This window comes from Papilio machaon, chromosome 5 (assembly GCF_912999745.1).
Source record: "Papilio machaon chromosome 5, ilPapMach1.1, whole genome shotgun sequence".
In the NCBI taxonomy this organism is placed as follows: domain Eukaryota; kingdom Metazoa; phylum Arthropoda; class Insecta; order Lepidoptera; family Papilionidae; genus Papilio; species Papilio machaon.
Genome location: NC_059990.1, coordinates 3,295,832 through 3,311,423, shown reverse-complemented (window position 1 = coordinate 3,311,423; position 15,592 = coordinate 3,295,832). Strand labels below are relative to the sequence as shown.

General features: G+C 35.8%; 1 protein-coding gene across 2 annotated transcripts in view; it reads right to left on the bottom strand.

Moving 5' to 3' along the window:
• LOC106708901 (neurogenic protein mastermind) overlaps nucleotides 1–15,592 on the bottom strand; it is a 34,482-nt gene that overhangs the window by 8,700 nt on the left and 10,190 nt on the right. Inside the window, exons 2-3 of one of the 2 annotated variants that reach the window (XM_014500502.2) lie at nucleotides 14,530–14,746; nucleotides 8,623–9,366 (exon numbers count right to left, since the gene is read on the bottom strand). In XM_014500502.2, the coding sequence (XP_014355988.2) occupies nucleotides 8,623–9,366; nucleotides 14,530–14,746 (961 nt within the window). The remainder of the gene's footprint in view (nucleotides 1–8,622; nucleotides 9,367–14,529; nucleotides 14,747–15,592) is intronic. The other variant, XM_014500503.2, reaches the window with a different exon arrangement.

Below are 15,592 nucleotides of genomic sequence, written 5' to 3'. Positions count from 1 at the left end.
CTTCAATTGAATCTCGACCATGTTTAAAAAGACCATGCCACTTATAAACCATTGTTTTACCAGGGCACTGATCTCCATAAACGGCTTCCATTTAATTTAAAATGGTTTGAACGTTTTTTCCTTGCTTGGTAAGGAATTTTATCACAGCGCGATGTTCAATTTTCTCCATAGTTGCAGTTTGCTTCCGGATTGACTTGTTCAGCAGGCGAGTACTCGTAAACGAATGGCACTATAGGGTTGAAATGTTATATATATACTAATTATGAGTGCCCAATTAGTATGACACTAAGCGAGCTACCCTATCCCCACTCCATCCCCTCCATTCCGCGAACTTTTGGACCTCCCCTCGTACTTGTAGACTCTTGCCACACTCAGGGAAAGAATCTAATAACATCTAACACTTCAAAATCCGTCAAGATGTTTCAACTATACACTACAAGGGAGTGGACAGAGACATAGTCGAAAAAAAAGAACAGTCCAGTAAAAATTAAATTAACAACATAGTAAAATTTATACGAGTATATACCAAAAACTGAAACGTATTTTACTGAAGGGCCATGTACAAGGTTGTAAACGAAGCACGTACACTTAAATAGAGGCAGATAATACGAAAAAAGGGTGTCAGGGCCGAGCTAAATCGAAGCTTGTAATGTTCCTAACGAAGAAAAGGCTTATGTACATGTTTTCTACTTGCAAAGTACTATATATGGGGTCGCCTCTTATTTGAATGTTGAAGCTTTAAAAAAATATCGGAGAAATTAATACTTAAATAACTTCGTAATATCTTTATACAGCTATGTGTTGTATAGGTGTTCTAACGGTCACAATTCCGTCCGCGCGGAATTTTAAAAAAACTTAATTAGTAGCCTATGTATTCTTCTAGATCGATGCCAAATTTCATCGAGATCCGTTGAGCCGTTCTGCAGAAACAGACATCCATCGATACATCCAAACATTCGCATTTATAATATTAGTAACATATATTATTACTTATTTTTAACATGTGTCAATAAAATATTCGTTTATATTTTGTCATACTTTGGAATCGTAAATCTTGATTTTGAAGACGTTGTTGTAACTTATTTTACTGTATTTTTATTTATATACACTTGCAAACTTTAAAAAAACCATTGATTTAATTTGACCTCTACTATTTTCTTTATTTATAAACAGATAATTCAGAAACATTTACTTTTAAGGAAATATATATTTACAAGTTTAATGTAAACAATTACACGGAATTGTTATTCAAGAGTATGGAACTTATTTTTTTTTAACCTAAAACAGAGGAGCGAAAGATACTGATAGATGAAATAACTTACTATGAACAATAAATCTTAAGATTAGAAACCGATTTTAAAGTTCATTTAAGTAGATATACATCGAAATATCAAATGATCTTATTGTATATTTTTAGTCATGTTACTTGTTACGAATTGGAATACATAATTAATTTATATATTGTGAAATGTACATTTTGTTATCTTGTTGATTGTTTTACATTACATGGAGAGATTCGCCACTCTGTGTGTTTATGTACAAATATAGATAAACATACTCGTATATATCAAAATGTTTGTTTTATGGATCATACAGCGAGATATATTGCCTCTTGCATTTTTTACAACAGAACATAACATAGCAAGAATTAGGCAAGGTTTGTTTTGATCGGACCGCAAGATTTTCGATCATATCTTTTTTTTATTTGAACAAAACCGGATGGGATCGCGTGTGCACAAAAAGTCCACTAAGCTAAGGCATTGTTAGGCCAGACGGAGTAACGGCATCGCTGATATCAACTCACATCTCAGTGCGGATCGTCTTCACCTAGCAACAACACGATCTTATTTAAAATTTTGTAGAACAAGGCATTATTCTATAAATATTCCTTGCGGTAACACTGATAGATCCTAGTTACAGTGCAGCAAGGCAGCAGGACAGTGCAGTACTGCTATTGTTTTAAACGCACATTTACTGTCAAAAGAATACACTTTTGTCTTGGCGTGCATGTTCAACTGTCTCACTGTTCTAATACTCAGCCAATCCATCCAAACATTCGCATTTATAATATTAGTAAGATTTATTAATTAACTTTCCGAATACATTAGTGAATAAGAGAGGGTTAATAATACCGGCAATGGAAAACCATTGTATAAGAAAAACAATTTTCAAGCTCTGATTCTGAGCCTCTACATATGATACCTATCATACATGTTTATAGTTACATGTTTACAAACAACTGGCAACACTGCATTGCATCGAATTAAACATTAAAATTGCCAAAATAACGCAAACAAATTACGTATGTCAATTTGAATTAGGATTTATCCGATTTAAAACTTTGTTTATGATCGTCATCGTAATGAATATCAAAAGCTATATGACGTATAGTACTGCATCGAGTATGTATCTTCTGCATAGCATAGGAGGGTTGAAGGAGGATGAAAGGGGATGAGGGGGTGTCGCGCCGCCATCCCGACTCACGACATCGATTATGGCTGCCTTCACATTACAAAAAAAATTCACAAGCGACTAAATTACATACCTTTTTGTATTTGAACTTTGCAAAGTAATTAGTACTAAAATGTGAACTGCGTTTGCAATTGTATATACCTTACCCGGTTTAATTTTGAGAAATATTATTTTAACAAAAGAAACAAAACAGAACAGAAAAGCTTAAGAATTTTACTCTGTTAACTTAAATCAAACTTACATCATTCAATCGTAACTGAAATTTAAAAAATAAGTCCTTGCTATATACATTTCACCACTTGCTTGAAAATTACTTTCTCGAACTCAAAAATTAAATTCGAGGTGTTTAACAAGTTATTACAAGTTTTTTTTAAAATTATTAATTACATAGGCAACCAACTTAACTTTTAGCCTTTACATTTTCCGCGTGGTTTTAAAATCATTTTTTTTAAGTCGAATCTTATCACTTACGGAATCAATCCTAGTCAAATTTTACAATAACTTACCATTCCATTTAAACAGCAGCTCATATTTATTTGTATTGCGATGCACCATTTTTATTAAAGCTTACTGCGATTAGATTACTTCTTTTATTACTAAATAAAAAAATGACCAATGGAATGGAGAACTAACATCAAATAAACCCGTCAAAATTATAAATAAATCATACTCACGAAATATGTTTTTTTTTCGATATGATATATTTAAAATTCGATAAAATTCTAAGTCCCTAGGCTTACGGTAATCGTTTGCTTTGAAAATAAATTACTTTATTCTTAAGTAATATCTAAACTCTGTCTTTGTAGGTACAAATTGTAATAAAATTAAGAAGTCACTTTACTTGATTGAAACCACTTAGAGGACACGGCCAGCGGGCTCCAGTGAACAAACTCCCTCACTATATAAAAACTACGGAAAAATATACTAATTTAACCAAAGTAAGATAATTATAAATAACTAAATGCCAAGGGTAATTGCTGTAAAGAAGGTTATCTGGCTACACGAGAGATTTAATGTTAGTATTTGTAAACAGAATCATACTCTGTCTAGACAAGTTTATGTAAATGTAGTTCAATGTTTGTCATATTATGGTCTTTTAAGGAATAAACAGCACCACACACCACAACTATGCCTTACTAGAAATATTGTTTAAGGGGAATTGGATAAAGTTAAATATGTTACACTACATTAAATAGAAATTATTAGACGATTATATACTCAATGAATAATTATAAGCATACTCTGACGTCATATCGTGTCCCACACATTTTCACAAATGAATATACATTGGACACAAAGGTGATATATGTTGTATTAAAATATTGCAAATGTCAATCGGAGTTATGTGAATGTAACAGAAACAAGTCGCTTACAATTGGAATTTACATCGGCCACTGCTCAGCGGTCTGATAACATCGCTATAAATACAGTTGCTTTTCTCACAGTGACATTGCCGGTGCGGTGCGGAGTGTTGCGAATTGCGATACATCGAGAGCAACCAGCGCGTTATCACTCACAGCACACAGCTGCAAACAACACACTCCATACATATCACTACCACGCCTCTGCACTATGTCGTAATGCACCATGAGAACATGGTTTTGTTTATTATATCGTAATAACTTATTGTTAACTGTATATAGTTTCTCAGATCAATCAAACGTGCTCTCTTATGTACAATCTTTTTCTTCCTACAAGTAAAATCACCTTTCTTAAAGAAATTCCAATGAACAGATCTAGCTTACGACGCTGCTCTTTCATAGAAAAGATTTAAGGCAACCCATTTATACTGATAAGTAAGTTTTCCTTGTATCCTTACCTCAACGCAAGCTCAAAAGACCTTGATTTGATTTGTCATTATCGTCGATAATAACAATGTTCTCGATACACGTGCCACTAGGTAACAATTGCATAATAGCATGCTTCCGTGACGCTTAAGTGTCATATCATTCTGTACCTAATCGTCAAGCAATAAGGTTGTAAAATATCCAGGTTGCTTTGTCAAAGGCACAGTACTTCCAGACATCAGTAAACAAACATTTCAGATGCACAATTGTTTAGACTGTAATCAAAGCAGAATGTGTAACATAACAGCAACTTAATTACTACTTAGGTATTGACAAACAAATCAAACTTTAAGTCCGTCTAAGCAAGTTAAAAAAAAACAAGACATGATATGATAAAAACTTTCATTGATAGGCTTATAAGTAAAATTTCTATTGTCAACTAAACGGCGGTGAGATAAACGAATACTAAAGGAGATCAAACAGAATGCCCGATAAAAAGAGCTGTTTATTGCGACGTTTGTGGCTCCCACATTTTTGCACCAATATTGTCAATGTTTGTATCTTTATGAGATCAGACAATAAAAGACGATATACTATATCCACTGAGATTAAAAACGTACCTTACTTTTATGATCACTGCGAATTAACCTGTGCCATGTCAAATTATGTCCACGCAAGAAACCCTATTTTTGACGGCAGTCAGTTTTATAACATTCGTGTTTAACCATAATGATGTTTTGGGTGGAACGATAACGAAAGCTGTATGACTTGAACAGCTGTTGACTAGATCTTTCAATCTCCCTTGTCGCTTGCATATGCAAAATACATGCAGAAGAAGGTCAGAATGTAGTGCAAACATTGTAAACCTTAGTAGTTAGTTTTTCTAGCCGAACACAAGTCCATCAATCATAAAAAAGTAATAAATGATGCGTATTATCATTTGCAATATTTATTAATTCATTTCCTTGTTAGCAATAAATTGCATTCGCGGTTATCTTACAAGGAAACAGAGTCAACTTTACTATTTCTAAACAAATCTATTCTAATTATAAACAATAAGTATGACCTTATACTACGTGTTAGTTATAACATCTTATCAATAGACATATTATAGTTAATTATATTCTCATTACATTAAGGTATTTATACACTTAACACTTAAAATGGACTTAAGTCGTGAAATAGAAAAGTGTCACATCTGAAAAGAGATATAGTCTCTTATGAGATGTGACTCTTTTCGTCGGATGGGTTTATTGATTATTTAGGCTGTGATATTGTAACAGACGCTGAGTTCAGTAAGTTTTTTATGAATTGAAAATATAATTTTGCGTGATCTTTGACATTCAGGGCCCGATCGGCAGCGTTACAGCGGCCCTTACAGTGCCGATATATTTAGCGCGGCCCACACTTTGACGTCACTAACGCCCACCGCGCTGGTTAGGTCAAAGGTAATGTTGTAGCGCTGTGTACAAACGCTACAAGACTGCGTTGAAATCAATTTTACATCATTTAACAACATCTATTAATAATTAAAAAAATATACTGGAATTCTGGCTTCGGATAAATGATTCGAAGCTAAATTATAACTATGTCTGTGTATTTTATAGTGACCAGAAATGAGCTGGATGCGCAAGGCGAAGAACCGCATTCTGTAGTCAGACATTGGAGAAGTCCTATGTCCAGAAAATCTGCCTTTTTAGCACCACTGTTCGTCCAAAAACCAACGACAAGCAATATTTACATCGCTTTATTCGCCACAACCACAACAGCAATCCGAACAATTTATAAACATTCACAAACATAAGCGAAGATAAGACACGTTTTAATCGAGGATATTTATAAATTGAATTTATTAATACCGAGAAATAAACCAACACGTATTGTCGTTAATGTTTTATCAGTGGAAATATGTATTCAATTAAAATACTTAGGGTTTGACTAGACTTGATATGAAATATTTTTTAACATCTTCTATATATATAAAAGAAAGTCGTGTTAGTTACACTATTTATAACTCAAGAACGGCTGAATCGATTTGACTGAAAATTGGTGGGCAGGTAGCTTAGAACCCGGAAACGGACATAGGATAATTTTTACCCCGTTTTCTATTTTTTATTCCGCGCGGACGGAGTCGCGGGTAAAAGCTAGTTGTCAAAAATCGCAAAATACCCTAATTCAAATAAATACATATTGACTTTAGAAATGAAATATGAAATAGACACAATCAATTTTTCTATTAAGATGTGCACAGATAGTCATGGATGGACGGACACGTGTTCCAACAGGAAGCAATCATGGCCGCGGGATGGAAGTCCATTCTTTTTGTTTCATTAAATAATTAGGCACATCAGATGTCAACGGCCCAACATCTATTTAACCGACAAGAGAATAGATTGTACAACGCATTATCTTGTTACAACAGTTTCACTGTACTAGCGTAAATATTTTGACAACTTTAAATTATGTTTTATTAAAAATAAATTATTATTACAATTAAAGTAATGAAGGATTTGTTACTTTATCTAATAATTATTTTTTTTTTCTTACGAATTTCTACTAATTTCAAAGTTGTACGATACTAAGGTTATATTAAAGTGGTATATAAATTTTTATCATGCTAAACATGTGGTCCGAGACATGTGTGTTTTGCCAAACGGAGTACAGATTATTGTTATGTACTGGCTAGAGCACTATAAAAGGAACGTTGCGTTGAATCATACGCACAGACTTAGTAAAAGCGTCATGTAGGTACCCATATCTATATAGTGTACTGTATATTCCAAACTATAGAAGGATATTAATTCTTTTTAACAAAAATAACTGCACTTACGAATAGCTTTTAATTATATGTTGGAACTTAAAATAAATCCGCAATATTTAGAATTAATATTTTTACAGTTCCCACATCATCAGGAGTACGTGGGTTAATTTTTTTATAACGTAGCTTTTGTCCGCGAATCCGTCCGCGTGGATTTAAAAAAAACTTTATAAGTAGCTTATGTGTTCTACATATTTGCCAAATTTATCAAGATCCGTTGAGCTGTTCCGGAGATACCTTCAAACCATCCATCCATCAGAACTTTCGCATTTATAATATTAGAATTCTTGGATAATATTTTGCCGCATTTTAAGTGGAGATTTGACGTCTAGCTTAGTACTCAATACACTGTTCTATAAGAGGCGCCTACGTCATAATGAAACGGGAACACTGACTGACGCCCGCAACATGTTTTACTGCATAAAGTTGATGAACAAAAATTACATATTGTAAAAGTACTACGCGATTCATATTTGAATCGCAAATTTATTGGAATAAATAATATTTAATTTTCTTGCCTGTGTAAATCTATTTTAAAACCAACCATGTTTTTTTTAATTTAAATTAAACAAGACTGGGTTTTAACCTATTGCCAATTAGCTACAATTTGTTGACAAATAGACCATCATTATTTTAACATGATGCCGACGAACATTAAAGAGACATTGCGTTGATTTAAGTTAAAAAATCACATTGCGTTATTTTTTTAGGGACGATTTCCGTAGGTTCCTGCGAGCAGCTGTAAGCAAGAAAAAGACGGTAGGGACAGGCTGGTCGCACTTGCGTCGACAGTCGACACCCTTCGTACTGATCACTGTGTCCACACGTTCGGTTTCTTACAGACATTATGCCCTTTCTATTTGTCTCTTTAAATAGTGCTTAAAATATATCACCCTATTATAATATTATTCTAATTTATTTAAAACTACAGTTAGTGAAAAGTTTTTGTAAAAAAAAAATCCTTAAAACGCACCCTAAAAATGTGTGGGACTTTACAAAAAAATATTTTTAGTAAAGTGAATTTCTCAACTGTAAATAAAAAGCGAAAGGAATTACAAAACATAGGTCTGAAAAGTTAAATAAAACTTATGGAAGCCCTAGTAATATCCATCGAGTGGAGGGGCGGCGCGCGCACAATCCCCCGGTCGATACCGAACCAGACTCGCATGTTTTTTATGTCTTATCATGAATTAACCAATAAAGAACACTTTCAATTACTAAACGCAATCCGCTCACTGAGATAATAATTCTGTTATTAATACAATACAATTCTTTCCAGTTTACAATCCACAATGTTTGCGTAATCCTCAGGTTTCCGGCGTTGCTTCGTTGCGTCCGCGGAAGCGGCTTCGATAACTACCTGCTTGTATTACATTTTTGGCGGGAAATTATTGAGCGTTAACTTTAAATCCTGCAAGGTTTGTACCTCATAAGGAGTTTTTGGTTGAATTGTTTTTGTTTAATATACGAAATGATTGAAAACATTTAGCAGATAAGTTGTTTTAAATAGTGATAGAGAGGAAAAATTACGCATGGAAATCTTACCTGTAGATTGTGATGAGGCTGCGTGAGATGTAACTGCTGCTGCTGCGACATGTGCAGGTGGTCCATGGCAGGCTGGGGCGGGCGCGGCCGGTAGCCGCTGTAGCCGCGGTACCGAGACCAGTCCCCACCGGCTGCCTGTTGATGCTGCTCTGCCATGTGCTTCAGCGTCTGCGCCGCCGGGGACATCTCGCCACCGTTGTACGGCCTCGCGGGTTCTCCCTCGTTTGGCTCCAAGCTGTTAGCCAAACCGCCTCCACCGTTCAGTTTGCCCGCGTCCAGATCGAAATCTTTCATAAACTCCGGGTACTCCGATATTTCAGTTATCAAGTCTTCAAACGTATCGTCGCCGTCGTCCTCGCCGATCAGATCGGCCAGGCCGGGGAAAGCAGAGGCCGCGTCGCGTTCCAAGGCCGCGGCGCATTCGTCGAGTCCGACGAACTCGTCGTCGGCCACTTCTGACTTGCATTCGGCTTTACATTCTCGTTCGCAGTCCAGCGGCGACGGGACCCGAGGCGGCTGAGGTGGCGGCGGGGAGCCAGAAGTTTTAACAGCATTCGCGAGAGCTTTGACGGTCACGTTGGTGGAAATTTGTTGCGGTTGCGAGTCCGCAGCGGAGGTGGTGAATTCTAGCTGCTGCACAATCTCCACGGAGAACTTAGTGAGGCCCTCTCCCGCACCACTCCCGGGCCCGCCGCACTGCAACTTGGCCGGTGGCTCATAGTCCCCGCATCCGAATTTTTGTTGCTGAAATAAAAACAAAATAATAGAAACATTGCACGTATGCATATATAAACATGCATATATGCATTACTAACGAGTAATGCATATATAGTTTTGTAGTTTGCATGCACAAATAACAATTAAAACACACTGATTGCCACGTTTACGCACAAAATGACAGAAAATATAACAAAAATGTAGTAACATTTAATGATTGAAATTAATAGAAAACATAATTTTTTTACAGGAATAATATATTTATGGTTTGAGTGCTTGTTTAAACTCGCTTACCCCGGTTAGAGAATAATAAATGAGTAATTATTGCTTTGAAATAAAGAAATAAAAGTCGCGATCAAATAAAGACAAAAACATCCATCAGGACAACATGTATCTATACAATGATAAATAGACATAATAGAAATGGACGCGGCGCGGCTCGAGCAAATCCGCACACTCTGTTAATATCCGGCCTACCGTGAGCTTCACTTCCGCCGCGAAATGGACTTACGGCATTCGATTAACACGTTATGCTATAATTTTGCACAACTTATATCCAAAAATAAACTATAATATACATTATTATAAACGGCGTAAAACTCTACAGAAATCGCCATCAATTGATCGCCCTGTATGTCTTCTAATAGCCGCTTTAAGTAGATTTCTCCCATCGGCATTAAGTAGTCGCTAAGGGACTTTTTTAATCACTACTCAATTACTCTGAGTGCAGTAGTCAATATTCTAAACACAAAACTACGTGTTACAAATCATTCGCAACATAAAACGAAGGTTAAGAGACATACAAAGTATAAGGAACTCGATGTTGGCATCACGTGTGCGAACGCTAAAACTGCGTAGTTATAATAAACAAATGATGTATCACGAACGATGCCACACAATATATCCCATGCAAATCAAATTAATAAACATAAGATTACTTAAGATAAAAAAATAGCAAATTTTTTAAGAATTATTTTTATACAAGTTGATTTTGTAATTTTTTTACATCTGGGTATGTATGACTTAACCAATTGCTCATTTTTATTATGAGTCTTCAGAGTTGATTGATTGACTTTCGGACATGAATACTGCGGACTTATATCCCTTCACTTTAGATAGTTCATTGTTTTATTTTCTATGTGTTTAAACTCGCTTTTTGGTCGCATGATCAACAAATTTGTACTTACTGATGAAATTTGCGCAATCTAATTGTTCAATAGATATTTTTATGACGTCACTAACATTAAATTTTATTCGCGTATAAGGAAAGGTCTTTTAATGTTGCCTTCACGTTGATTATATGTTAACTGTAACCTAGTACGTTATGTAAAAAAACATTGCTCTGTTGATAACATCACAGCAAGGTATTATGTATATTCAACTGTAATATTCCATTACCTAAGGAGTCGTAAAAAACAATGTTACTTGTTGTGGGAGGACATGCTTATCATAGTATTGCTTTAATAGTCACAATGTCGATATGGGCCGTTTAAATCTTTTTGGCGGTTCAAGGTCATCTGCGCGCTGTGTTTTGTCTTCCCTCCGCAACTCTTTACGTCCCTCTACACCTAAAAATGTGTTTTGCGCAGAACTAAGTTGGAGACGATGTTCCGAGTCGCCGAAATATTCTAACTTTATACTATTAATAACTTCAATATTACTCTATCATCTATCAGATAGAGCGTGGCCAAGCGGTAGGAGCGGAGGTCGACGCAGTGAACGGCTCGAGACAATGCGAGGCGCAAGTTGTGCAAGCGGCTTGCACAACCGTGCCCTACCGCACTCCGCCGACGCCAAGTGCGCACCACTACACTAATAAGCTACTTTTCTTGGAGCATTTAAATTCGATTACTCGCTTAATGTAGATTATGCAAACAACACACTTAAGGTGAGCGACTCTGAGTGCAATCATTACTCTTAGGATGTATAAAATAAAACTATGGTATACACCTTTTCATCAGCAATACATAAATGATAGCGACAAGTTGATTTTATTAGAAAAATAAGTAACATTAAAATTAATAAACCAAATATTATTTATCAAATGCAACAAGAATGAACCTATGACAACTAGTCTATATTCACATCCAATAAATGTGTCTTCCATAATTTGAAACGAAGCAAGTATATTATGTTAGTTCGTTTAAAAAATAAAACAATGGAATTCAGTTATAACATCAGGTATATCATCACTGCCCACGAATATCCGCAATAAGAAAAATGCAGGCACACTAAAGATTTCAAAGTTATTCATTGGTTCGGAAATACCTCTGACGATACTTTACAAAGCGCAGCAATTCCACGAAAAGCGCCTAACGTTACAATGACAATCAAGATTACTTCGCAAATCTAATTAAAACCAAATCAGTTTCATAATAATTAACTCGTTAACAAGCTGTGATATGGGTTAATTAATTATATTTATAACTTCGCTTATTTCTAACGGCTTAATGTATCTCGCAATTAAATCTTGTATATAAATGTGCTTTTAGTATACTTTTGCGAATAGCGAAGGTCAAATATATTAGTACCATAGTACCATTTTATTATATGTTTTTGTAGACTTCACAGCCACAAAGAAACCTTCAAATTGTGAAATAAAAACGTCTCTAGAAGTCACCGTGTTTTATAAAAAGCTTTCCACTCTCTTAACGCGTACGTCTAAGGTCTCACCCCAATTGGGGTGGACGGAAATATGTAGCTTTCTCGTCTACCCTCTGTTACCGAGCTATCACGACCCTAACGTAAAATGGGATGCCCCATCACCTCACACGCCGGTATAATGGACGCATTAAGAAAAGATTGATAGGTTATAGGTTCAGTCTTCCTACCTAATCTATTAAAATATTCATTTTTTTAATTTTTTATCTGTCTATCTGTCAGTAAGCAAATCCGCGTTTATTCCAGGTAAACTGCGAAACGGCTGATCCGATTTTGACGGGACTTTTTTATGTATGCGGGAGTAACTGAGGCTTTTTATTTTACGCTGACAAAATCGCCGGCGAACGCTTGTTAAAAATTATAATAAAATCAATGAGACCCGAGTCAATCCAATTTTTATCAACAGCAACAATGTGTGGGCTAAGATAGGATTGTCATTACAATGTGTCGGCGTCGTATGAGGCACGGGATGCAGGGGGTCAAGTCAATTGACGTCGGGCTACATCCGGCGCTCGGTACCTACGCACGTGCTCGCAGCTAATTACCCCCTCCCCCTCCGCCTTCCTCTCGTTCACCCCCTCTCTGCTCACGATTAAACTGTTTTTAACTCAAATTAAGTTTTAAATATCAGTTTAATGTGACTAATCTTATTATTTCACAGGTTTACCGGAAGAGATATGAAAACAAGATTTCATAAAATGAATATATAGTTAACATTTCGATTAGATAGATTTTGCAATTGAAAAAAATTAACATTCGTATTAACGTCTGAACTAAAGCGAAAGGAATTTTCGTCAAGATTATATATTACATGTAAATAATACTAATAAAATTTCAAAACATATCAAGATTACAAAAGACTTAGGATGATTGTGATAATGATGTGGTTGATAACAAAAATAATATTGTTTGCATATTATTGAAAAAATGCAAAACATCTTTGTAGTGCATATCACTGATTTATTCTGTTTGCACCAATGCTCCTCAGCATAATCGAATTCCTATAAAAATTGGTAAAAAAATCCCAAAATCCATGATAAACATTCGCAGTACTTCATGATTGGAAGGTTAATCGCATACATCGGAGGGAAAAAGAGATCACGAGATCAACAGTGGTAAAGGACATAACTCCACAACGTCATTTAGGGTCGTCATGTTTCGGTCAAATTGATAAAACAAGTATAACAAATGAATAGCTTTTACAGTTAGTAAAAAAGGAGATAGTCTGATATACACCAGGTGAAGTGTTTGTACTTCTATGCTATGAAGAAATTCAAATATAACAATTTGATCACGTTCGTGTGTTGCACCGGAGCGATAAACGTTACATCGTCGCTAAATAGTTACGTAATCGTCGTCTTGTTAGTGAAAGTAAAGCACATGTAACAATGTAAATGTGTCGCAAAAATATTTGCGCAATACAAGCCTCCGTTATACCGAAGCGGAGGGAATCTCTATTGATATTGGACAATTCTTAGCTTGTTAATCACATTTTTCTACAGAAAAACGCTTCGGTTTTAATTTAAAGTGAATAGTCTTTACTATAGTCTCAACTTATTATTTGTCTTATTGGCTTAAGATGTCAAAGTACAATTAGAGATGAAGCCCTGTTAAGTAACAACGTCTTTAAAAGTAACTTAACTTTAGAGCTACATACAAACAATATTTGGGCGATTTTCTTGTAAATATAAGAAGACGTACAAAAGTTTAATTTGAATCACAAGTAAAAGGTACGAAGAAAAGGTACGAAGGGGTAAAAATTGTAGATGAGTCCCCTTGGTTATATCGGTATCGGATTATTAAGCCTTAAACACTCGGTCAAAGATCAGCACAGCTCCAGAGCGGCAGCCACGTAAATGCGTAGCACATGCGACACGTGCCCGCCCGGGATACACGTGCCGCAGCCATGAAAGTTTACTCGACCGCGTCTAGTCACTCAAAAGTTCGACTCTTACTTGCATACAAATCAAATAGTGCATACTTTTTTTTGTTTAGCTACAGTTGGTATCTATCGTTTTAATCTTTGTGACTGCTAAATCCGTTTACCATATAAAAGAGCTCTTGAGAGACAACCCTATTATTTCAATACAAGGAATATCCGCTGTGACATGATCACAGTAGCATTTCGCCGATTCAAAACGTCTGACTAATAACCAGTCCATTCGCGTAGCGGAAGTCATATCAAATACCGTCAATATAAAAAAGGCATCAATAAGATGAAACAAAACGGTCATAAAAGATGATAGAAGGCCGTCTTCCATCAAAAAAGTTAGGGTAACTTCAAGTTTTGATAGCAAGTAATTTATTTACTCCTCTCCTAGGAAATCCTTTATTTGGATTTAGATCCAGCAGTAGGCTTCTAGAGGCTTATATGTAATCCATCACGATAATGTGGTACATCTATTAAATAGCTATAAAAACATGAAATATCATTATTATGTTACCCATATTAATAGCATGAATTGATAACATGAAAACGGCCTTAGGTTGTATGACAAAATAAAATTATAAAGATGCAAATTAGCTCACACAGCTCACATGCACACTGCTGTGCAGATTGCTACTGATAGCGGGCAGATCAGGCTTGCGGTCCGTCTTCTTGGCTTGCCGCTTCGCCTTGCCTTCGAGGAAGCGCTTCTGTAGGGCGCTGGTCTCCAAGTTCTGCTGCTCGCACGCGCCGGTGAACGACTGGTCGAATCGCGGCACACATTCTGACTGCCGCCGCCGGTACGTTTCTATTCTACGTCTGTGGACAATCAGAGTAGATATTTGTGAGATAATAGAACAAATAATTTTTTAACATAAAGATATTCCCAACTCTGTACCATCATTATTTAGGGACAAGTGCTTAGTCACGTACCTAAAGTATAAGACTCAAATCAATCTATACTAAGGCACTGCTCAAGTAACAAATAAACAGTCTGAGTGTGGCAGTTACAATTTTAGTCGACTTAGATTTTATAATGTATTTATTAATATTACACTTTTTCTTTTCACTGATTATTGAATTTACTACTTTTCATAGTACCTATTTCAGAAAAAAATTACTGTAATATTCTAATAATAAAATAAAGTTTAATAGAAGTAAAGGTTACATCATTAGTGATCGGGTGCGGCAACGCGTTTGCATAATCATTTGTTACCATAGCGGAAAATAGCTGGAAATACAGTACTGCTGTGACTCAAAACCATAATATACACTCATTGTGATGGGAAAAAATAAGTAATATTACGAATGTGAATGACTCCTCAGTTAAGGAACGGACTAAAACAGGCTTGGCAACTTATAGTGAATAAATATTCAGAGAATTAAACTAACTGAAAGCTTTTTTATAAGAGAAGGGGACAAAGGAGCGGCGGGAAAACTGATGTATACAACGACACCCATAGACTTCGGCAACATAAGAAGAAACAGAAGCGTTGCGGGCCTTTAAGGAAATGGTATGCTCGCTTCTTGAAGGGTCCTAAGTCGTATTGGTTTGGAAATATCGCCGAGGACAGACCGTTCCACAATGCGGCTGTGCGAGGCAGCTTGTAATAATGTAAGGTAAATTTTTTACCACTGTAAGTCAACATTAGACAAGTCATATTT